At 49.0% G+C, this 22,221-nt stretch overlaps 1 protein-coding gene across 2 annotated transcripts in view; it reads right to left on the bottom strand.

Moving 5' to 3' along the window:
• Window positions 1-363: 363 nt before the first annotated feature.
• TTC12 (tetratricopeptide repeat domain 12) overlaps window positions 364-22,221 on the bottom strand; it is a 39,974-nt gene continuing 18,116 nt past the window's right edge. For both annotated transcript variants that reach the window (XM_045506797.2, XM_045506798.2), the window contains 13 exons: window positions 21,804-21,992; window positions 20,558-20,627; window positions 19,154-19,242; window positions 16,817-16,985; window positions 11,234-11,326; window positions 10,104-10,164; window positions 9,180-9,317; window positions 8,596-8,694; window positions 8,072-8,140; window positions 4,577-4,678; window positions 2,678-2,777; window positions 1,579-1,804; window positions 364-524 (listed from right to left, as the gene is read on the bottom strand). In XM_045506797.2, the coding sequence (XP_045362753.2) occupies window positions 449-524; window positions 1,579-1,804; window positions 2,678-2,777; window positions 4,577-4,678; window positions 8,072-8,140; window positions 8,596-8,694; window positions 9,180-9,317; window positions 10,104-10,164; window positions 11,234-11,326; window positions 16,817-16,985; window positions 19,154-19,242; window positions 20,558-20,627; window positions 21,804-21,992 (1,481 nt within the window). In that variant the 3' untranslated portion in view covers window positions 364-448. The remainder of the gene's footprint in view (window positions 525-1,578; window positions 1,805-2,677; window positions 2,778-4,576; window positions 4,679-8,071; window positions 8,141-8,595; window positions 8,695-9,179; window positions 9,318-10,103; window positions 10,165-11,233; window positions 11,327-16,816; window positions 16,986-19,153; window positions 19,243-20,557; window positions 20,628-21,803; window positions 21,993-22,221) is intronic.

The following is a 22,221-nucleotide window of genomic DNA, read 5'->3' as shown; positions in this document are numbered from 1 at the left end:
GTTACACCTTATTTATATATGATGTTGCAAAGTGTAAACTGGCAGCCTATAAAAGCCTGTATAAACCTACAGACAGGGTCCAGAGCTTGGAGTGTTAACTCCTTTGGGCCCTCTGGCATAACAAACCTGAGTTCTCCAACTCTCCGAGTGCTGCTTGGTCTCTCGCCCGGATCCAGGTTGCTGCACAACTGAGCTGTAACACTGAGCTGTAACACATCTTTTCTGCACCAGAAGGAGGCCACGAGGGTCGCTGAGCAAGCCGGGGCAGTCCCCACATGGTAGCTGGCCTGATGGCCACTCTCTTATTACCAACGGAAACCCACAGGCAAGCACGCTGAAAAATCAATACTCATGACTGGCGTGGATATTCCAGAAGTCTTTATCAGCACAGGAACAACCCAGAGCGTACAGCTGTGTGTCTGCCAAACACTCACGGCCACCACGTCTCTCAGGAATCATTCATATACTTCATGGTGGAGCTGAGAATTTCCATCCCGTGAAGCTCTCTCAGGAGAGTGGTAAACCTGTCACAAGCAGAACACAGACTCCAGGACATAAGTGCCAGGGTGCAGACATCTGGGCCCAGAGGCATCCCCGTCTCAGGGAGAAGCCCCCTTGGGCAGCAGCTGTAGACCTGGGGAGGCCCAAAGGTCAAAGCAGGGAGGCCCTCGGGAGGCCCACAGAACACAGCAGCACTCTGTGTGAGCGGCAGTGATCTGAGGGGCCTTGCTCTCAGGAACCCGAAACCCCCGGTAGGCTGCCACCGGCAGTCCATCCCAGCTAGCGTGCTTTGCTGTCTGTAGAAGAAAGATTTTGTCCATTCCTTCTGTTTGAACAATCAGACAGAACTTGAAAGGACCTAAGATGTCATCCAGGCCAACCCTCTGATTCTACAGAGGAGGGACCAGAGGGTGAGCCTGTAAGAGAAGGAAGCAGGCAGGCCAGAGCCCCTCCCCGTCCACGGAAGGCACCCCATCCTGTGCCGGGGCTCCATGCTCAGCCACAGGTGGGCACCTTCCAGGAGCATGAGGACCAGGTATTCCAACACATCAGATGGGGCCACAGCGGAGCAGAAGTCTGAGCTGACGGAGGGGCGACATACCCAGTCAGAGTGCAGCCTTCTGCTGGGGCTGGATGGGTGGTCTTAATCGTGCCACTCCCCATCTCGCCTGTTTCCTCCAGCACGAGAACTTACCCTCACAGGACATTCTCCCATATGCTTAGGCCCCAGGCAATAAAAAAAAAAAAAAAGAAGAAGAAGAAGAAGCAGGGGTGGGGGTGTCTAACTGTTTCTGGAAAAACAGTGAGAGAAAGGAGGGAGAGAGAAGTGGAGGTGGTGTGAGAGGGAGAGGAAGGAGGAGGAGGAAGGAGAGAAAGAGGAGAGAAATGGAGGAGATGGTGGGAGTGGATTGGAGAGAAGATGATGGCTATGGTGTCTTGAAAGATCCCTGTCTCATAAAAGCATCCCCAGTCCAGCTGCAGCCTAATAGCTCCCGAGTGCCCTCAGGAGACTTCCTCTAGAGAAGTAGCTGGGTTCCCCACGGGTTCCGAGAGGCACAGAGTCCCAGCCCCGCACACCTGGGCTCGGCTGTGCACAGCTTCCCCAGGGCGATGCCCGCGTTGAGCTGGACGTCCGTCTTTTGCGCATCGCTGCCCGCCAGCTTCAGCAAGACCTGCACGATGTCCGTATTCAGCAGGGAGGAGGCTGCCAGCGGCACCTCCATGCAGTTCCCCAGGCAGAGGGCAGCGTTGCCCACCACAGTCTCATCCTCCGAGTGGAGCAGCTTCATCAGAATGCTGAGCTCTGCAGGGAGGAGGAGAACAAACATCGGTGCCCCCAGATCCCAAGCAGGAGGCTGGGACTGGAATGTGGGGGACACAGGGGGGTGGCAGGGGACAGATGTGTCACCCATTTGGCAAATCCCTATTGAGATCTGTGAAACTCTGCAGCTCCTGGCCGTGTCTCTGATGGACCTCAGGAGCCCAGAGCAGTGCCCAGTATGACTCAGTTCTTGCGGGGAATGCAGGCTATGGATCAGACAGGTCCCTCTGAAGTCCCCGTTCGTAACCTCAACAGCCCCTGAGTGGAGGGCCACAGGCCTGCACCCTGTACCTGCAGGGCCAGGAACAGGCCCCACAGGAAGGGTTCCTGCCCCCCACTCGGTGGGGCCTGACTCAGTGCAGTCCTGTGTGGCCCAGAGGAGATGTGAGCTAGAACGTTAGTTAGCAGGTCCCGGATGACAGCAGCCAGCTTCAGTGATTGGACTAAAGCTGTTAGTCCGAGGACTCTGACATCCTCCTCAGTCACTAAAGGTTAAAGGTGCTTCCCCTGGGAAGGAAGAGGGCCCGTGCTGGGTCAGTCTAAGCCGAAGGCTTTACAGTCTCAATTTACTGTTAGAAGAGGGGAGGTAGCTCCCAGCCTCAACTCCGTTATCTTTGAGCCGTTGCACAGCTGAGTCTCCACCCAGCATGGACATGCTACCCGTGCGTGACTGAAGGCTAATTAAAAGCTTCCAGAGCCGGAGGTGAGATGACTTCTTGCTGGTACACACTGCTGGAGTCTGGGAGGGGTTAACTGTCATCCTCAGTCTCTCCGCCCTCCTCCCCCGCAGTTCCCTTCAAGGATGGATTAACCTCTGGGTTAATGTGGGCTCCACTTCATGAAGCCATCACTTACTTTTATCGACTCTTATCACTTCTTCTCGAGCTTCGTGATAACTATTGGTGCAGATGGCGAGTATCTTGACAGCATAACGTGATGCAGTCTCGCCTCCCGCCTAGATTTCAGAATGAAATTAGAAAAACAGAATCAATCCCACGGCTGTTCGTGGCCGGAAACCACAGTGAGCAGCTGTGATTGTGCTCATGTCTTCCCAAACGAAGAGCTGCTCCACTGAGAATGGTGTGTGCCTCCCAGCAAGCCGGCCTGGGCCCCGCTGGGATGCAGTGTCACTCACCTCCTTCCTAACACGGCCGGCACCCCCGCTATGAATGGAGGCCTGTCATGTACACCCGAGTAATCACCTGCCGAAGGCTCCAGAGTGAGTGGTTGAGAAGAGAATGATGCTGTCAACTGGCAGATCTAGCGAGAAGGGAGAAGGCCCTCCCATGTCATTTCACTATTTGAGAATAAGGGCTGACTTGCTAAGGCTGTCAGGCTGACAGGCCGGCATGGAGGACATCACGAACCTAGATCGTTTTAAGAGGTGGCAACTGTCAAATCATAACCCTTAAAAATCACCCTATGCAGGGGCTTTAAAAATGCATGTGTGCATGAATGCATGCATGATGCACACGTGTGTGCACGTGATCGGCTCCGGTGGGTGTGTGGGTGTGCAAGTTACACAGAGTGAAGAATGGGGCAGCCTAAACTGACACCCACTATCCCACCCCCTCAGGACTGCCCCTGTCCCCACAGCAGCCCCCTCACAGAGCACACTTCCTGGAGCCACTGGGGTCTTATGAATAAGTCTCCCAGGGGGGTCAGCACACTCACATGGGTGAGTGAACCTCACTGAGCACATGCATCAAGGGTGGGATCCAGAGATGAAATCTAATAACTCACCCCTCCCTTCAGGAAAATCTAGTTAACTCTTGTAGTAACTCACATAGATTCATCACACTCATATCAAGGGGAAAATCTGAACATCCTTTTGTCACGTGGTTACTCTGCAGCCTGCACATCTCATAAGTGGAGCTACATCCAACCTTCTCCAGGTAAGTGGATACAGCATCGTGAGCAGGAAAACACGAGTGAAACCAGGGCCTGAGAAACCTTGCTGAAAACCACTCAGACCGTCTGTTTTTTTATTGAAGTATAGTTGATTTACAATGTTGTGTTTGTTTCTGGTGTACAGGATAGTGATTCAGTTTTACATATATATATTCCTTTTCTTATTCTTTTTCATTCTAGACCATTACAAACTATAGAATACAGTTCCCTGTGCTCTACAGTAGGACCTTGCTGTTTATCTATTTTATATATAGTAGTTGGTATCTGCAAATCTTGAACTTCCAATTTATCCCTTCTCCCCAGTAACTGTGAATTTGTTTTCTATGTCTGTGTGTCTGTCTCTGTTTTGTAAATAAATTAATTTGCGTCTTTTTTTTAGATTCCACATATAAGTGATAACATATGGTATTTTTCTTTCTCTTTCTGGCTTACTTCACTTAGTATTGATGATCTCCAGGTCCATCCATGTTGCTCAAATGGCATTATTTTATTCTTTTTTATGGCTGAGTAGTATTCCATTGTGTGTGTGTATACACACACCACATCTTTATCCAATCACCAGGCCATCTTTTTTTAAGGACAGAGGCCATACATTTTTAAGTTAGGCTTGAATGGTAAGCAGACTTTATGTACTATATCTAATGAACAATTTACTGATTTCTTCAATGATCTTATGTGGCTGTTCAGAGAACAGTCTGGGTGGACAGTCAGAAGGGAATCCCCGTTCGAGAAGTTTAGGATCTAGTAGAGGTGAAATGGCAGCACTTTAACTGAATGAAACCCTCCTTAATTCTGTTCCCCCAGTAAAATGACACTCTTGTAAATTCAGTGACATTAATTTACCTTCAGGAACTTAATCATCTTCTTCACCACTCCTGCCCTTAGAGCCTCCTCAATGATTTTCAAGGAGAAAGAAAGGGTACGACTGAGAACGCCGGCAGCTCTCTGAGGGAAACAGAAAGGAAGGGATGAGTAAAGGTTCTAAAGAGGGGAAGAGGCAAGACGGGGGGAGGGGCAAGATGGGGGAGGGTCAGGGGAGGGGCAAGAGGATGGAGGGGCAAGATAGGGGGAGGGCGTTAAGGGGTACAAACTACTATGCGTAAAATAAATAAGCTACAAGGATATACTGTACACCACAGGGAATACAGCCAATGTTTTAGAATAGCTATGAACAGAGCATACATAGCTTTAAAAAATTATGAATCACTACATTGTACACCTGAAACTTACATAACACTGTACATCGACTATACCTCAATAAAATTTTTTTCCCTTAAAATGCTGATGACCTATAAAGTTAACAAACAATTTGGTGAGGCACAAACAAAATCACTAGCATTAGGTGCAAAATATGCATCTTGATTTTAAAAATACAATGGCCAAGGAACTGATAGCAAGCACTGTTCTTTATAACAAAGCTGCTGGTAGGCAATTCAAAGGGCTGCTCACATCATCCCTGGGTGCACAGAGGCCTCGCTTGTTCCAGTTCACACTGGACCAGAGTTCAACCCTTGTAAACAAAGTCCTGGCCAGGATCCCAGGCCCTGCATCCCTTGGAAGTTCTGATGCCACCAGGGCTCTCGCTAGGTGGTAGACTTCCTGCGTTGATCCTCTGGGACTTTCAGCTTTTCGTTTATCTTTTCTGAATCTTTGTCTTTTTATTCTATTTTTGAGAGACCTCATTGATTTTATTTCCGAGTTCTGATTTTTGTTAATAGCAAGCTGTTACTGTTTTATGACCATAACACTATCATGAATCTTTCTGAAGATAGAAATAACAGTTATGAATTTTTTCTTCTGTTTCCTACATCATCTCTAGTTTTTTGGAGTCCATTTTTCTGTTTACCTTGGTCTTTTAAAAATTTATTTGTGTGGCTTTCCTGAAATGCCTGGTGACCCTTAGCTTTCCAGTCACATGTATGAAAAATGCAAAATGTTTGGGTGTGCTGTCTTTATAGGGGAGGGGGCTTGTCCGCTAACAGGTAGACAGGTGGCACTCCCAAATACGAGGAAGCAAACTGTCTCTGGTCTTTCAATTTCTTTAGGAAAACAAAAGCTCAGATTTTATGCCTGAGGAATTGATGCCTGCCTGGCTGCCCAATGCAGCCCCCCGTCTCTTACTTCTGTCCCTTGTTATAGTTGGTATTCTGAAGCCTCGATCTTGCCCAAGGCCCTTCGAGACAGGTCTGCTCCCTTCCAGTTGTGCTCCCCTCCGTGTGGACGCCACGCCAGGGCTTCTTCAGCCCTGCCTCGTTCATTACCACTCCTGCAGCTCCTCTCCGTCTTCCAGAAACTGGCTGAGATGACTTACCCATTGGTCACCTCTTGCCTGGTCACTTCGTCAGTGAGCGTTTCTGCCTTTTATTTTTCCCAAATGCCTTTAGTCTCACTTTATTTTATTTTTTGCTACTTTATTTTTTACTGAAGTATAGTTGGTTTACAATGTTGTGTTAGTTGCTGGTGTACAGCAGAGTGATTCAGTTACATATAAATATATGTATATATATATAATATTCCTTTTCATTCTCTTTTCCATTATAGGTTATTACAAGCTATTGGATATGGTTCCCTGTGCTCTACAGCAGGACCTTGCTGTTTATCTACTTTATATATAGTTATTAGCATCTGCTAACTCCAAACTCCTAATTTACCTTCCCCCACCCCTTGCCCCTTTGGCAACCATGAGTTTGTTTTCTATGCCCATGAGTCTATTTCTGCTTTGTAAATAAGTTCATTTGTGTCATTTTTTTTTTTAGATTCCACATATAAGTGATATCATAATATTTGTCTTTCTCTATTAGACTTACTTCACTTAGTATGATAATCTCTAGGTCCACCCATGTTGCTGTAAATGGCATCATTTCATACTTTTTTATGACTGCGTAGTATTGCATTGTTTATATATACCACAATTTCCTCATCCAATCATCTGTCGATGGGCATTTAGGTGGCTTCCATGTTTTGGCTATTATAAATAGTGCTGCTATGAACACTGGGGTGTATGTGTCTTTTCAAATTAGATTTTTCAGTCTCATTTTAATGAGGTCTCCAGAGCGAGAAGGGACAGATTTGTGTATTATGTTACCAGTCTTGCTTCCCTAATCTGCTCCCTACAGGTGCTCGAATGTGGCTACAGTTGACAATATGGCTCTCTTTTCAGGGCACCCTATTAAAGGACTGGGTTCCCTGATTAGCCAGCTGCCCCGCTGAGCGAGCTGGTTAGCACCCACCCAGCTGTGGCCATGCACAGTCCTGGGCTCGTCTGGCCCAGAGTCTTTGAAGGGCTAGCGCGGAACGAGTACAAGTCTTGCTTTGTGTCCAACCACCCAGAAAGCCCCCAGTACCCAGGAACAGTGTGCTTACCACTTTGGGGTCATATGGCTTTTTTGAGGATCTGATGAAAGCTATGATGTCCCCAGCGCCAGGAAAATGCACACACACTCAGAATTTTCTGTACAGCTGCAGGGGTTTCCCGGGAACCTGAAACCTATCGTACCTTCCCGGAGCCCAGGTTAAGTGCCTTTGCCTGAGAAGTCTCAACTGACTTCAGGTAAGTTGTGGGCATGCTAGCCGCTAACAGGACACCTTTTTACACCCCTGGAACCAGTCCCTAGTCCGCGATCCTTGAAGGGCTGGTTTCCCAGATCGGCCCTGGGTGTGACGCCAATTGTTTCTTTAGGGTTAGGGCCCTGATCTAACAGGCAGAAGAGTTGGGGTGACTCCTAATGTGAGTGAAGGACACATCCCATGAGGCTGGCAAATAGTCTCTTAAATCAGATCAGAACTCTCCTCCTGATACATCATGCCAACCACAGGCCTTTCTCAGTTTGCTCATCCAAATGTCAGGAACAGAAGTAAGAAAGCCATTGCAGCATGGATCTCCAAGGGGGCTACCATCATCATGCATCAATAGCTTCCAGCACCACTGGCTCCAAAATACACCACTGGCCTGGCTTTGTTGACTGTGGAAACGACATTCTACATCAAATCATCTGGCCTGTCCAATTGCACAGGGATGACAGATCAGATAGATTACTTTGTATAAATTGTTAAGCTCCACACCTTACAGAAAAGGGGTTCTTAACAGGACTCCTGGACTCTAGGGGGTCCACAGATGGGCATGGGGTAGGGGTCACCAAATCCCCTGAAACTGTAGGCAAATGCTGTATTATGTGCTTATGGACATCATTCTGAGGAGTGTGTCTGCCCCCTAACTCGGAGAGTCAGCAGAATCTCAAAGGTGTGGCAACTTCAAAAGGGTAAGATGCACTGATATTCAAACCAAACAGTGAGAACAACAAAGGAAGCTGTTTCTGGATTTCCCTTGGAGAAGCTTACTGTCAGGATGCCTCCATCCTGGCCGTTCAGTAGAGACAGGCACTTCCGGCTCACCTGCACGGCCCAAACCTGCGGTGACAGGGAGAGGGAGAAGGCGTCCAATGGCCCTGGGGGTCTGGGTGCCCACGTAGACCTGACCTCCCGCCCCTCCCTCCTTCTCGTCACCCCACGTCTGCCCACATTTCCTTCACAACATCTTCTTCCATTGCTCTCATTTCTTTCCCAAGTCCGTCTCCCCTAACTACAGGGCGACACCTTAAGAGAGAAAACTACATCGTATTTGACTTTGTAAACGCAGAAACTAGCGCTGTGCTCAGCACCCTGGACACTCAGCTGGTTTTCGGAATGAACAACTGATGGAGCGACCCGTTCACGCCTCAGCGGAGCCGAAGGACAGAGCGTCCGCCCAGCTCTCCCCACTCCGCTGCCAGTGTCTGAGGCCACGTGCTTCTGGTCTCCTTGTGGTGATGAGGACAGGTCTAGGCAACAGAATGTGTTCAGGTAGGAAGGAAAGGACGCGGTACCTCAGAGACAACGGGCGACTGAAGACACAAGTTCATCAGGAGCCCCAGAAGGGTATATATGACCTCTCTGAACAGGTCCACATCCTCCTCACACTTGGCCTTTGGAAACAAAACAAGGTGATCAATGTTCTTCCTGCCTTGCAGCTTTTCACGGTCACCTGTTTCCCTTGGCGATGGTCTCAGCATTATCCACACTCCCTAAACTGTCAGCGTCATGAACCTTCCAAGTGATGCTGGAAGATCAGACACGGGTTCTGTGAGTTGGCGTCAGTACAGGAGACCCGCACAGAGTCCCTGGTGCCTTTGCCACATGGCTCTGGCTTGGCGGGTCCTGTGTTCAAGCTGCAGAGTGAACTGCTGAAATGAACGGACCAGCCAGCTATCCTCTGGAAACCCTTCAAACTTCTCCAGGTGGAGGAGACTTGATCTGGAGGCCTCTTTAAGGCCAGGTGCCCATCAAACCAAAGGGATAAGCCATTGGCCCCAGCACCCTCAAACAGAAGTTGTGGAAAAGCCAGAGAATTAAGAAGCCAATTCTCCCAAAGCAGGGAAAAGACCAATCCTGAATGGAAAAGCTAAAATACCAAGAGGTCCAAGCAGGCGTCCCCAAATTCTTCAGAGGCAGACATCTGTCTTCGGGTGGCAGCCTCAGCACTGAGGTTTCCCATGATGGCAATGCACTGGCAGAGAGCGGAGGTGTTGGTGACCCTGGGATCTCGCTTCTGAAAGGGAAAGAAGAGAAAGTGAGCCTGCAGAGAGCAGGGCAAATAATGGCAGGGAGTCTCCAGGGGAATCCCACGCTCACCCACATGTCTAGGAACCAGGTCACATCACACGGGGCATCAGTGGGGTCACGCCGGCAACAGGAGGGAGGCACACAGAGGGGAGGACCCCAAAGCACCCTGGCCTGGAATAGGGAGGCCTGGAGCTTAATCCCAGCCATGCCACCAACCAGCTGGGAGCACCGGGGCAGGTCCTGTTCCTTCTCAGAGGCTCCCTTTCCACATCTGTGAGATACTGGGGTGTGGCTGTGCTCTCTAAGGTCCCCTGAAACTTCTGTGGCTCACTGGGGACAGGGTATAGTCACAGCCTGCTCTTCTAGAGAATGTCCTCCGTCATCACCCCTTGCAATGTTATCCCTCATCAGCTCAAATCACCATACTTGTCCTCCTGACCAGGAAGGCTTCCGCAGCAGGGGACAAGGCTGCATGTGGTGCAAATGACAGGGACTGGGTCAGAAGGGGACTGATGGCGACAGACCGACTGTGCTTTCACCTAACAGCCCACACATGGCTTTTCTCCCCTGAGACCAGCTCCGTCCATATGCCATCTCCACCTGTCCTGACTGCAGTTGTTTTAATACCCAAGACTTGTGTAAATTCCAGCTGTGAATAAATGATTAATAAACCCGAGAGGCAACAGGTGTTCTGCAGAGTAAACTGTTTAGACGGTCCCGCTCGGGCTCCCGAGAGGGTCTGTCACCGGTGATGAAACGCGGGTTTGCTCACCAGAACGCCCGTCAGTGCCGGGAGAGCTCCTGGGAGGCTGGCCTGGAACCAGACTTGGAATCTGTCGAGACAACATCCGGCATGATTCATTCCTACACGTGCAAACTATAACATAAGTACAGTGTCTCAGGTAATGGAGCAGACATACCCTGGGCCCATGTGGTTTGCCCACGCGTGGCTGATCCATTTGGAACCAAAAAAGAATGTCACTAGGTAGGAAATGTGACTTTCACTTTTCCAAGCCTGGAAACTTGCCTTTGATGTTAAACAACGGGTCTCAGAGGGCAGCTCTCTTAGGCAGAAGCTGCTGGAATCTCTAGGTCTCTGCCGATCTGACTTAGCACCACCCCTGCCCTCCTCTTGCTCTGTGTCTACACGCCGTGCGCCGTGCAAACAGGAGACACGGTGGAAGCATGTTTACGTGTCACAGCCGTGAGGAGGGCCCCGAGGCACACACGCTTCACCTGCCAGAGGGGCCAGTACACATTCCCAGCCTGTGTCAACGATCCATCTACAGGCACAAGCATCTCTCTCTCATTGTATGACTCTTTCTAAGTAAGATGCCCTAAAGCTGGTGAATAAATTTAAAAAAACAAAACAAGATGCACTAAAAAAAAAAAGAAACTTAAGAGTTATAAAAATCTAAGACCTTTACCGTCATTCCCAGCAGCAGCTTAGCAAAGGAAAAAAAAAAAAACAAACCAGAGGGGATGGTTACCCATGATGCCACTGGCAGCCCAACAAGACGTTCATCCTTACTGTGTTACTGTGTTACTGTCTCCTCTCCCCACATCTCTCTTTCTCATTTATTCAACGTTCATCTGCCAGGCAGTTCCTATCAGACACTGATTAGGGGAAGAAGCTTCTCCAGCACATAGCAGGCTTGCCCACTGCGAGAGGTTCCGTTCTAAGGTACATTACTGCTTCCAATCTCGTTGAGGGCTGGGTGCCCCTGCACCCAGAGGGACTGGATGGGAGCGGCTGACCACTGCCCCGGAAGACATCAGTTCTACTCAGTGAAGTTTGTGATGCTCCGGTGGCCAAGCCCCCCATGTGCTGCACGGTACAGAAGATCAGACAGTTCAACAAAGGTCGAAGAAGATATATCAATTTCTAGAAAGAAAAATTACCTCTTTTCCTGAGACAAGCCTGTGAGCAGTCCCATGGCTGAGCTGGCCTTCTTATCTGAGAAATCAAGAAATGACACCAGGGCTTCCAACAACCTGCAAAAATCCATAACACCCTCAGGGAGGGCTGACCTCCAGCTGACAGCATCCCCAACATGGAGGCCTTGCATGGAGACAGGGGAGGAGTTGGCACCTTGATGAAATAAGATGAGAGGGTGGCATTGCCACACCCACCCCCCAGGAAGCCCAGCTCCCTGCCCACCCCAGTGAGGTAGACACTCTCCCTTGGGACCGGCTCTACCACTTAATGGGAGGTCCCGGGGGGTGAACAGTTTTAACCAAAGTTCATTGATGCTGACGTGGGAGGAATCTCTGGTGCCTCTGCCGTGAGACTCTGGCTCGGCCAAGTTGAATCACATAAATGACAACTAAATGGCATGCTTACTAATCTGCTGATGACTGAGTGGGAGGGCCCCCTAATGAAGTGGGGGATGGAATAAAGATTTAACACAATTTTGACAGACTGCTGAATACAGCAGAAGAAATTTAAGAGGGTGAAACTCAAAGCCCTTCACTCAGAGCGCTGGAAATTCTGCTTGAGTAACAGAATTGGGAGACCTGGTTAATAACTGATTCATGTGAAAAAGACTTAGGGGTTTTTAGCCAATTGCAAACCCATTATGAGCAAACAGTCTGGTGCAGCTGCCAAAAAAGTCCTCCCTAACTGAGAGTTTGAGATTTGCAGACACTACTGTATATAAAATGGATAAACAACAAGTTTCTACTGTATAGCATAGGGAACTATATTCAATATCTTGTAGTAACCGATAATGAAAAGGAATACAAAAAGGAATATATGTATGTATCTCTATGACTGAAACATTACGCTGCACACCAGAAACTGACACAACACTGTAAACTGACTATACTTCAATAAAAAAAAAACCTAATGGAACCTCAGGCTGCCTTAACAGACTGACCAGCACCAGGACAACGGGAGTAGAAGACATCTGTCCATCTAGCGAACCCAGACCAAGCACCTCCGGCCTGCTGAGTGTTGTGCTCAGTACTGGGACACAGTACTGAGCTCCCGGTCTCCTACAGCGACATGCGTTCAGTGCTATGTTAGAAACAGACACAGGTCCAGCGGGCATTGAGCCACCTGGCCAGAGGTGTGGGAGGATGGAGGTGGCAACGCCATTTCCACATCACTTGACACTTGAAATCGGCTGAATGTGGAGCATCGGCCAATCAACACCTACTGAGCACTGTGTGCCAGGCGATGTGGTGGGTCCTGGGGCCACAGTGATGAAAACGAGACAAAGTCCCAGCTCCAAGGAGCTTGTGGGCCACTGTCAGGTACGTGGGTGCAGGGGCGGAGCATCTGAGGCAGAGCACACGTCAGTCACAAGGACAGTGAGGCATAAAATCGCAGAGGCACACTTGGGGACTGCCGGCGGGCCCTCACAGCTGGTCCTTAGGGTGTGGGCATGCAGTGAGGCTAGAGGGCTGAGCAGCGCCAGCCTGGGTCGTGGTGGGCCTTCTGCAGCCTTCTGGCTGGCTTGCCCTTTCCCCGGCAGGCCTGTGTCCCCAGTGTGGACGGTGGATGACTTGCTTGGTGGTGGTGGATTTTAGGGGGGCTGCAGACTCTCGAGCCCATCCATCTCTGCATTTCAATAAAGCCCCCAGGTGATTCCTAGGGATGGTATTTCCCAGTTGTCCAAGAACGAGACTTATAGGCAGTAGAGATTCAGGTCAGCATTTTAGGTAGGAAAATAACAGGACAGACGAGCACTTTGGACAAATCCCCTTGGTGGCACAGAGGAGGCTGGACTAGAGCAGGAAGTGCAGGAGGCAGGGACTCCAACGGGGTGGGCGGAGAACTGCTGCTGTCCAGACAATAAAGGTTAAGGGACTGAGCCGAGATGGAGCAGAATAAGATGTACAGCTGGGAACACAGAGGCCCCGCGATGACCTAGAAAGGGTGATGGGAGATGCTGGAGCCAGAGGGAAAGGAATCCAGGAGATGCTGAGGAGGTAGGACTGACAAAGACCATCTTCTTACGGATGTCGGGGTAGGAACTGCATCTATGAAGACAGGAAATTCAGGTAGATGGTCTGGTTTGAGGAACCACTTTTGATTTATGAAGTTTATGATGCCTGTGACGTGGAGGTGGAGGTGCCCAGGGGCAGAAGGATGCTTCCTTCTAGCACTTGAGAGAGAGACTTAGACGTGATCAGTAGGGCCAAGGGTAGGATCCTGGGGTCCCTGACTTGGAAGAATGGAGGCATCAAGGGGGCTCGCGAAGGAAACAGAGCAGGAAGAGCAGGGGGTGGGAGGAGGGCCAGGAAGATGAGATCTTTAGGACCAGACGCATCGGACCATAAAGGGAGATAAAGACCTATTTAGGAGTATGGCCTCCAGTTACCCACATTCATGGTACTGGGCTTATTCAGGAGCCTTATTCAGGAGGGACCTGGAAGTCGAACCACCCGAGGAATGGTTGAGGAAACCTGGATGCTTAACATGGAAAAGATCGGTGTCTTCAGATGCGTTAAGCCGTGGAAAGCAGGAGAGTTGATGCAAGCAGTAGGCATTTGACAGAATGAACCACGGCCCCCACAGAGGGAGGCAGAACTGTCCCGAGTGCTGTGGGCAGGCAGTTTGTGCTCGGTGTAAGGAGATCAGTGTACATCAGTCAGAACTGTCCCGGGGCAGGACACGCTCCTCTCATCAGCTGGGAGAGACCCCGGCCAATGAGCTGCTATGGCACCCGTCCCAGTCCAATGGAGACAAACAGAATGCGAACTCTGGAATCTTCCCCAGAGGGCGTCGTGCACGGGCCCTGCTGGGCTACCCCCGAGGGGACGTCGGTGCTGGGTGGGCTGGACTGTGTTGTTGCTAAGGTCCCAGGTAACGCCATACTTCTGGAAAAGCCCAACTTCCTCCAGAGAGCATTCCAGTGTCCCCACCGTCAGAAACCATTTGTTTCAGTTAGTTCAGAGTATTCCTCCCAGCGTAAATCTGTTCTCTTCCATCCTGAGGTGAACGCTGATGAGCACAGAACAGCACAGAAGAGGGCCAGGAGGCCTAAGATTCTCTGGGTTTTGTCCTCGGAGACATAAACAATTGGGCTTCTCCAGGTGACAAAACACACCCCCTACCTGGACCACGGAGGACAGGGTAGCCCTTTCTACTCCCTCGCCTCTCCCTTTTTTGGAGGCAGCTGGCCTGCTCTGCTGACAAGTAGCTGATGGACCAGGTAGATGGATCACAGGTCAGAAAATGGTCTCATGTAACTAATAAATGCACTTTCAACTCAACTTAGGACCCTGAGCAATCGACCCAGAAGAGAGAAAGTGATTCTAAAAGTCATTACTGAGTCCACACCATGCGTCAGGCGTGACACGAGTTGCTTTCTTTGCTGTGGCAGGTGCTGTCCGCTGGGGAACCCACAGACATGCTGCTGGCCCCCTTCTGCCCTGCCTGTTCTACACACAAGTTGGAACTAACTTCCCCACCAGGGTGGCGTGTTTCACAATTCTGACAAGAGAGAAACAAAAGTTGTAGCTTCTCTTAATAAAAGGGACACACCTGGCTGGTGCTAACCTGTCTTCAAGAGGGATGTGATGTTTGGAGTTGCAGCAGCCTTGTGTGACCATGAGGGAAGGGTCAGGAGAAGGACAGAGACTTTGATCTTGACATCTCTGAGCCACTGAACCAGCTACCTCCATCTTTAGTCTTTCTGTTATGTGAGGAAAACAAGACGAGCTTCTCTGGGTCAAGTATTCTGTCAAATGCAGCAGAAAACTTTTAATCGGCTACATGCATCCCCTCTCTGACTCCTCACCATAGATCTGTGATGCCCATGAGACTTCAGGCCCACCAAGGCTTTCCTGGGTCACAGAGGTAGAAAGAGACAAGCAGAGGATTTGCGCTCCCGACTGCTTGAATCTAAAACCCCCGCACTTTCCACAAAGGGATACTGGCCCTCGCTCAGCTCCTGTCCATGCACATCTGTCCCTTCAATTTGTCACAGGGGGAAAGCATCTGGGGAGGACTGTGGTACCCGTGTCTCTCTGTGAGGTCACGGGACCTGTGTACAGCCCTGCCCTGTTTCAAACGATCTCATTTCGTTTCAGAGAACATGTTCTACCTCTTCCCAGTTTAACTGGAGATGGACGTTAACGAGGAGACGGGCACCAGGGTAAAAGGCAGAGGCTTCTTTGTCTGAAGAGAGGAGGCAGGATCGCAGGAGATGATCAAGCATGCCAAGGCACTGGGAAACATTCAAACGGAAACTCAAGCAATTCCGAGATAGCTTGGGGGAAAAAGCTTATGAGGACTCGAGCTACAGTTACTCAGAGACCAAAACCAAACGAAAAAACATGCTGAAGGTACTGAGGAAATGATGTCAGAGTCACTTGAAATGTGAACTGTGCTTTTGAGGATTTAACTCCGCTAACGAGCCATCTGCCTGTGTGTGTGGGCTGAGCTTCGGGGGCTGCCAAGGCCATTAGGGGGCTGCGCTGGGCCGAGAAGGGGAGAACCACGGCCAAGGCTTATCCACCCCCGCCCCACCACCGTCCTCAGCACAAATGCACCTGCTCACTGACACAGGCCGCCCCAGAGGTCTCGGCGTGGTCCAAGGAGATCTGACACAGCTTCAGATTCGGCTGTTTTTCTCTTGGGAAACAGAGAGTAGGAGCGGGGCCCCAAGGCCTCGGAGTCAGCTGGCTGAGACGCCCTGAGTCACTCGCTGCAGTTTCTCCTGCCCCATCTGTGAAATGGGGTAATGACACCGACCTTGCCTCCCTCACAATAAGATAACAGTGAACAGAATCGGAAGCCAAACTCTGTTTTCAGATTATACAGGAAGCACTTATTATAAAGCAAGTTTATAATCATTGCTATTATTTTAGGTTGAACCACATGAAATTGCCAACATGCAACCTTTCTTGATATTAAAAAGTGGCAATTTCACACATTCAAACTAATAATCTTTAGATGGAAAAGCACAGGGAAGAATCACTGTGGGTCATTAATTATAAAAAACAGTCTACTTAGGAGAGAGGCACATTCTATTCCTATCATCCTAAGACTTGGAAAGACTTAAAGGCAACAGTATTTGAGATCTGTTGTATTTATTTGTACCCTACCTCACTCCAGACAGGGTTTCAGGCTCTGCAAAATCAGATAGCATTACCTGAAGCAAGAACAAATGAAGAAAAGTAAGGACAGGAAAAGAGTGGAGCCAGGACTGAGGCTAAAAGGGCAGAAACTAATGACCTTTTTATGTTTGGGTTCCAAATCTGGTTTTGGAAGAGCAGCTACTGATGCAACCCTGGGAGCTGTGAGATGAGATGGAAACCAGTGAAACTGTCCATGGTGCTAAGTTCAGACAGGACTCTGTCCTGGAAGTCCTCCTGAGGGAGTGTTCCTCTCAAAGACTGTCTGTTTCTGATCCTGAATCCAGTGGGACGGCATCTCTCATGTCAGAGATGTGAGAAGGGAGATGGGCAGGTGTTAACGGGGCAGGTGAAATCGGAGATGCCGCAGGGAAGCTCCCGCCAGCAGAGCCTTACCGGGTCAGGTCAAGGTGGCCGATGATCAGGATCCGTCCATTCTCCGTCTGGGCCAGCTGCAGCAGCAGGGCCAGGCTCTGCTGCCGGATGGTCAGGACCCTGGAGGCCAAGAGGGAGGGCAGCAGCTGGCCCAAGCTGGGGTGCATCACAAGCAGACGCTGGTTTTCCTCTGCAAAACACGGCACACTGTGCAGACTGTGACAGTAGATATACCTGTTCCGTCTCCCACCATCTCAATGGGAAACCTGACTCTTCTCCACTTGTTTGAGAGGCAGGATGATGAAGGGTAAGCCCATGGACTCCAGAACCAGACTGCTGGTTCCGCATGACCGCGAAACGACCAGGAAAAGCCAACTTATCAACCCCTGTGCTCCTCAGCTTTCTCATCAGTGGAATGAGGAAGAGGGCCAACATAACAGAGATGTCATGCGGATTAAATGAGTTACTATGTGATGGTGGGGAGATCAGGGGCTGGCACACATACGTCAGCCATCATCATTGTTCTTGTCCATGGTTCCTTGGTGTACGGTATCCAGAAATGTGCGGGCAGGGGAATAAATCAGATTAACAGTGGATGATCTTTAGACCATCAATTTTCATACAATGGCCAGAGCAACTAACTATTTGAGTTCTTTCCAGAAAACTAGAATGATCCCGTGAGAACATTAATTAATAGAGCACATTCCCTTTCCTGCATTATCAGCTATTTCCAGGGTGTTGGCATTGGATATACCCTCACCCCCTTTTGCCTGGCTCATTTTCCAACTAGGCATGTGAATTTGTGAATTTGTTCGACAGCAGGCAGAGGTAGAGGCTGGGGGATGAGGATAAGCTATGAAACAAAGCAGGATTAATACACACACACACACACACACACACACAGGAAAAGTAGCTCGTTGGAAACAATTCAAATGACACAAAACATGTATACACCTGAAAATGAAAATCCCCTTCTCTGGTACCCACTCCAGGTAAGCCCATTTCCTAAGGGAGCTAGTGTTCACCCCCCCTATAAATAATGTTAAAAACATGACACGCCCTACCCTGTAATGCGCTTTTCTCTTCCAGCTGGTACTGTATCACAGACGTATTCTCATGTCTTTACTTTTAAGCATCCCCTTGTCCTTTTAAAAAAATTTTTGTTTGTTTTTGGTTTTTGAGGGGAGAGATAATTAGGTTTGTTGGTTTGTTTGTTTTTAATGGAAGCACTGGGGATTGAACCCAGGACCACATGCATACTAAGCACGCGCTCTGCCACTGAGCTCTGCCCTCCCTAAAAACAGTTTTATATTTATTGAGTTGGATATACCAAGATTTCACTGATCTGAGGCAAAGCATTTACAACACAGGCCATGTCCGACAGTATTTCTCCAGATATTAAAGAAAGATGTGACCCCGAAGGTTTAAAATTTCTAGAATTTAAGATGATTCCTCCACTCTACTAAATCAAGAAAAAGAACAATATTATCTTATATTCTGCATTTAATAGTTTATAAGTGCTCTCACTGGCTCCCCACGGGAGCCTCTGCATTGGAGACAGCTGTCACTATTCCCATTTTCACAGTTTTGTGTCCAAGTATGGATATTTTCCTAATGAAAACACATTTTTTTTGTGGTTTCTGTGCCATTTGGTATATATATATTTTTAATAGAGGTACTGGGGATTGAACTCAGAACCTTATGTATGCAAGCATGTGCTGTACCACTGAGCTATACCCTCCCCCAACACATTTTTTTCTTAAAATGAAGGAAATACTTAAAATGTTTATTTACATTGAGGTCACAAAAGCGATAAGACTGTACAAAATCTTAAGTGAGCCCCAGAAGATGCTAATATGTAAAAAGGCAAGAGTTCAGGTAAATAAAATCCCCATAGCTTTTTATTGTCCCAATATGACACACTAACCAGTGTCACAAGAGGCCGGAAGGGACCATCGTAAATCTCACACTGCTGAAATGCGTGCTGTGGCCATAAAAAAGGAACACTATTTTTCAGCAGACAGAAAAGGAAGAACTCTGTCTGCTCCACTGCCGATGCACAAACTGAAGTCATTAGTCTGCAAAGAGCCAGGCAAGTGCCCAGGTGATGAGACCACGCATTACGCTGGCAGTGACCTTGCCCCTGGTGAAGGCAGCCGCGAGCGTGCTGGACACACAGCTGCAGTGCCAGCCTTGCTTCTGATCCATTGTTTCCGCGGGAGGGTCTAGACATCCATTCTCCAGGGGCTGGCCTTCCGGGGAACAGTCGTGCCGGGCACCCCTCTCCCCCCGACCCCGCCCAGGAGCTCTCAGGTGAACAGTGCATTCATGATGATCAGCGGTGGTTCCCAGGCTTACCGTTCTCACTGCACACGGCCTGCCAGAGCCTGAGAACAGACACACATACTGTCTCTTCCACGGCATCTTTCCCAGCTGTGGAAAAGCACCTACAAGGGGCAAGGGAGAGTCATATTAAAACAGGAGATTAGTCGTGATCTTCTTTTCAGTTGCTTTTATTTCACCAGCAGACCCCACAAACGTGGGCTTAAGAAAGTCACTTCATCACCCAGAGCTGCAGGTCCCAGGACCAAGGGACTCTAAGCACTGGACTGAGAGGTCCAGGATGAGGATGCAGGCACGGAGGGAGGGTGGTGAGCCAGGGGCAGGGCGATGGCCACATCAGGACCCATGAACTTGGCAGGCCAGCACACAGCTTAGAGTTCACGGGCCTCCTTACGCATGCAAATGTGTGCCGGTGGCTCCAACCCACATCAGAGTCCTAAGCCTCAGGGATTGCACCAGAACAATTGAAATACAAAATAAAATTAAAATAAATTTAGCAAACTACCTTCTGCTACATGAGTCTTTCTTCAGATGGAATTATAAATGGGATCAGTCAGGACCCAGAGGATCTCATTTCCTGACATTGAGGTGGGAAGCCCCATAAAAAAGACCAGCAGGATCCCCAGGCAGGGCCACTACTCTCCTGCCAGCACCATCTGGTTCCCTGGCCCAGTGGCTTTATCTCACTTTTGCCTCTGAAACGGCTAACTTCTAGGAAAGTGGAACTCACTCCTGATTGGTCTATTTGTGGTACTTCATTTGCATGGAGCTCACTCCTGATTGGTTATTTCTCTCACTCCTGATTGGTCCATTTCTACAAAGCCTGTTCTTAATTAGTCAACTTTGTTACACCTTATTTGCATATGATGTTGCAAAGTGTAAACTGGCAGCCTATAAAAGCCTGTGTAAACCCACAGACCAGGTCCAGAGCTTGGAGTGCTAACTTCTCTGGGCCTGCCAGCTTAATAAAGCTGAGTTCTCCAACCCTCGGAGTGCTGCTTGGTCTCTCGCCCAGATCCAGGTTGCAGTCACACTGAGCTGTAACACTGAGCTGTAACACTAAGCTGTAACATGTTTTTCTGCAACAACACTATCAGCCAATTCCCAAAGAGGAAAAGAGCAAAGAGCAATCTTGCAAAGACTGGTGGGAAACCAGCAAGAACGGTCATTTCTCTGACTCTGAGTGCTTGGAGGAACCCTGGGAAGTTTTGCTCACTTTCCTCTCTCTCTCATTGTTTTCTGTGGCTTAACTCAAACCACGGAAACTCAGAGCTCAAGGGGCGTTCACGTAGCACCCGGTATTGACTGAAGGTGGTACCACCCAGTGAGGTCACTGCCAGTGTGATTAGTGTCCGGTTTCACAAGAAATGGCTCTCTTTCCTCGCTTTGATGCTGGGCTGTCTTTACAAACATCCCTACCTTCTTAGGACCTCATTCTCACTGATGATACGGAATCCATTGTGTGTTCTGAATAAAGTTCGTTCGGTGGCTGAAACAAATTCAGAGAAAACCATGTCAGACTCCTGAACCATCTGGCTGATGTGTAGCTGAGGCAGAGCCAGATGACGAGGAGAAATCCGAAATGGAATGTCAAGGTCACTGAATTAACAGTTTGGGCAGAAACAAATACTTTCACATTCTGTCATCAGCTGCTTGTTACCACCATAAGAGGCAGTTTTTTGAGAGGAGAGCTGAGCCCAGGTGGCCTATGAGCTATCTGACGACTGATCATTTTGTAATCTTTAGAGAGCCGCCAGGAGCCGCTCAGCCTCCTGCAAGGACTGGCATAGCCATCTGCTCTTAAATGTTTATCTCAGAGCTGTTTCCAGGCTCTAGAGAAGAACCTACAATCGCCAAAGAACTACTGAAGGGGTGTTTGAGCATGCTCCACTGCACACTAAAGGGAAGTCAGAGACGCCATCCACTTGTACAGACAAACAACATTCTGTCACTGAGTAACAAGAATGGTTTCAGCCCGGGTATCAATGTTTACAGGAACTGGTAAGAGAACAGTGTGGCTCTCGTCAGCAGGAGAGCTCATGTTTGCTCTGAAACTATGCGCACATCCTAAGTGGCCATTAAGTGTAACTGCAGTGAACTTTACAGTTTATCCTACAAAATTCTGTCTTCCATTCCCCTCTGGTTGGGGGAGATTCGTGGGGGGTAGTACTGGGCTTTTGGGGTGTATATGGGGGTATGCAAAGGGTATGTATGTGCAGGATGTGTGTGAGGGGTGAATGTGTGTGGTGTGTGTATATGTGTATCAGTATATATGGTGTATGTGGCCCACATGTGTGGTGTGTGTGTGTGATGTACGGGACCTAAGTACACATGATGTGAGCACATGCTGTGTGTGTGTGTGTGTGTGTGATGTGAGCATTTATGGAGTGAGTGCATGCCGTCTGTCCGTGTGTTTTGTGTCGAATTGTGTGTGTGGTGTTTATTGTGTGTGTGTCGAGTGTAAGCACGCTCTGGGGAGAGGATGGAGCTAAGGTCGGGGGACATTTCTTTAGCACGTCCTCTAGCACCTACATTGTAGTAGGTCTTCAATCAATATTTGTGGAAGGAAGGGAAAAAGGGATTCTTTGCCTCACAAGGGCAGACCTCTAACCTCTGTCCCTTCACACCGACAATATTCATGAGATCACACACATCTCTGGCTTACAGTCCTTCATCATTTCAGTCAGGATTTCCATCCCCCCTGCATAGAACAGGGGGATCTGATCAGGCTTGGAAAGAGTCTCCAGGAGATTCTTGGTTGTGACGGCTGTGTTCTTTCCCGAGTCCAGCGATTCCTGGGCTTCCTTCTCTTGAAGGTCTGCCTTCTCCCGAAGATTTACCTGATTCAGGTAACCTAGCAAAACAAGAAGGAGAGTCCACAAAAACCCTAACATTCAACACATCCACACAAGGAGCAACCTTTTTTTTTTTTTTTTTTTTAAGGATGGGAGGTTGAGAGGCAGAAACCATTAAAATAATTCAAACTCATCTTCAGCAGGGAAAATTTGAGGGAGGTTGTACATTATCTACCCAGCATCTTAGACCAACTTGGGGTTTCAAGGACAACACGGTTCCCAGTCTAG

The sequence above is a fragment of the Camelus bactrianus genome, chromosome 33 (genome assembly GCF_048773025.1).
Source record: "Camelus bactrianus isolate YW-2024 breed Bactrian camel chromosome 33, ASM4877302v1, whole genome shotgun sequence".
Taxonomy (NCBI): domain Eukaryota; kingdom Metazoa; phylum Chordata; class Mammalia; order Artiodactyla; family Camelidae; genus Camelus; species Camelus bactrianus.
This window is presented reverse-complemented; position numbering and strand designations above follow the sequence as displayed.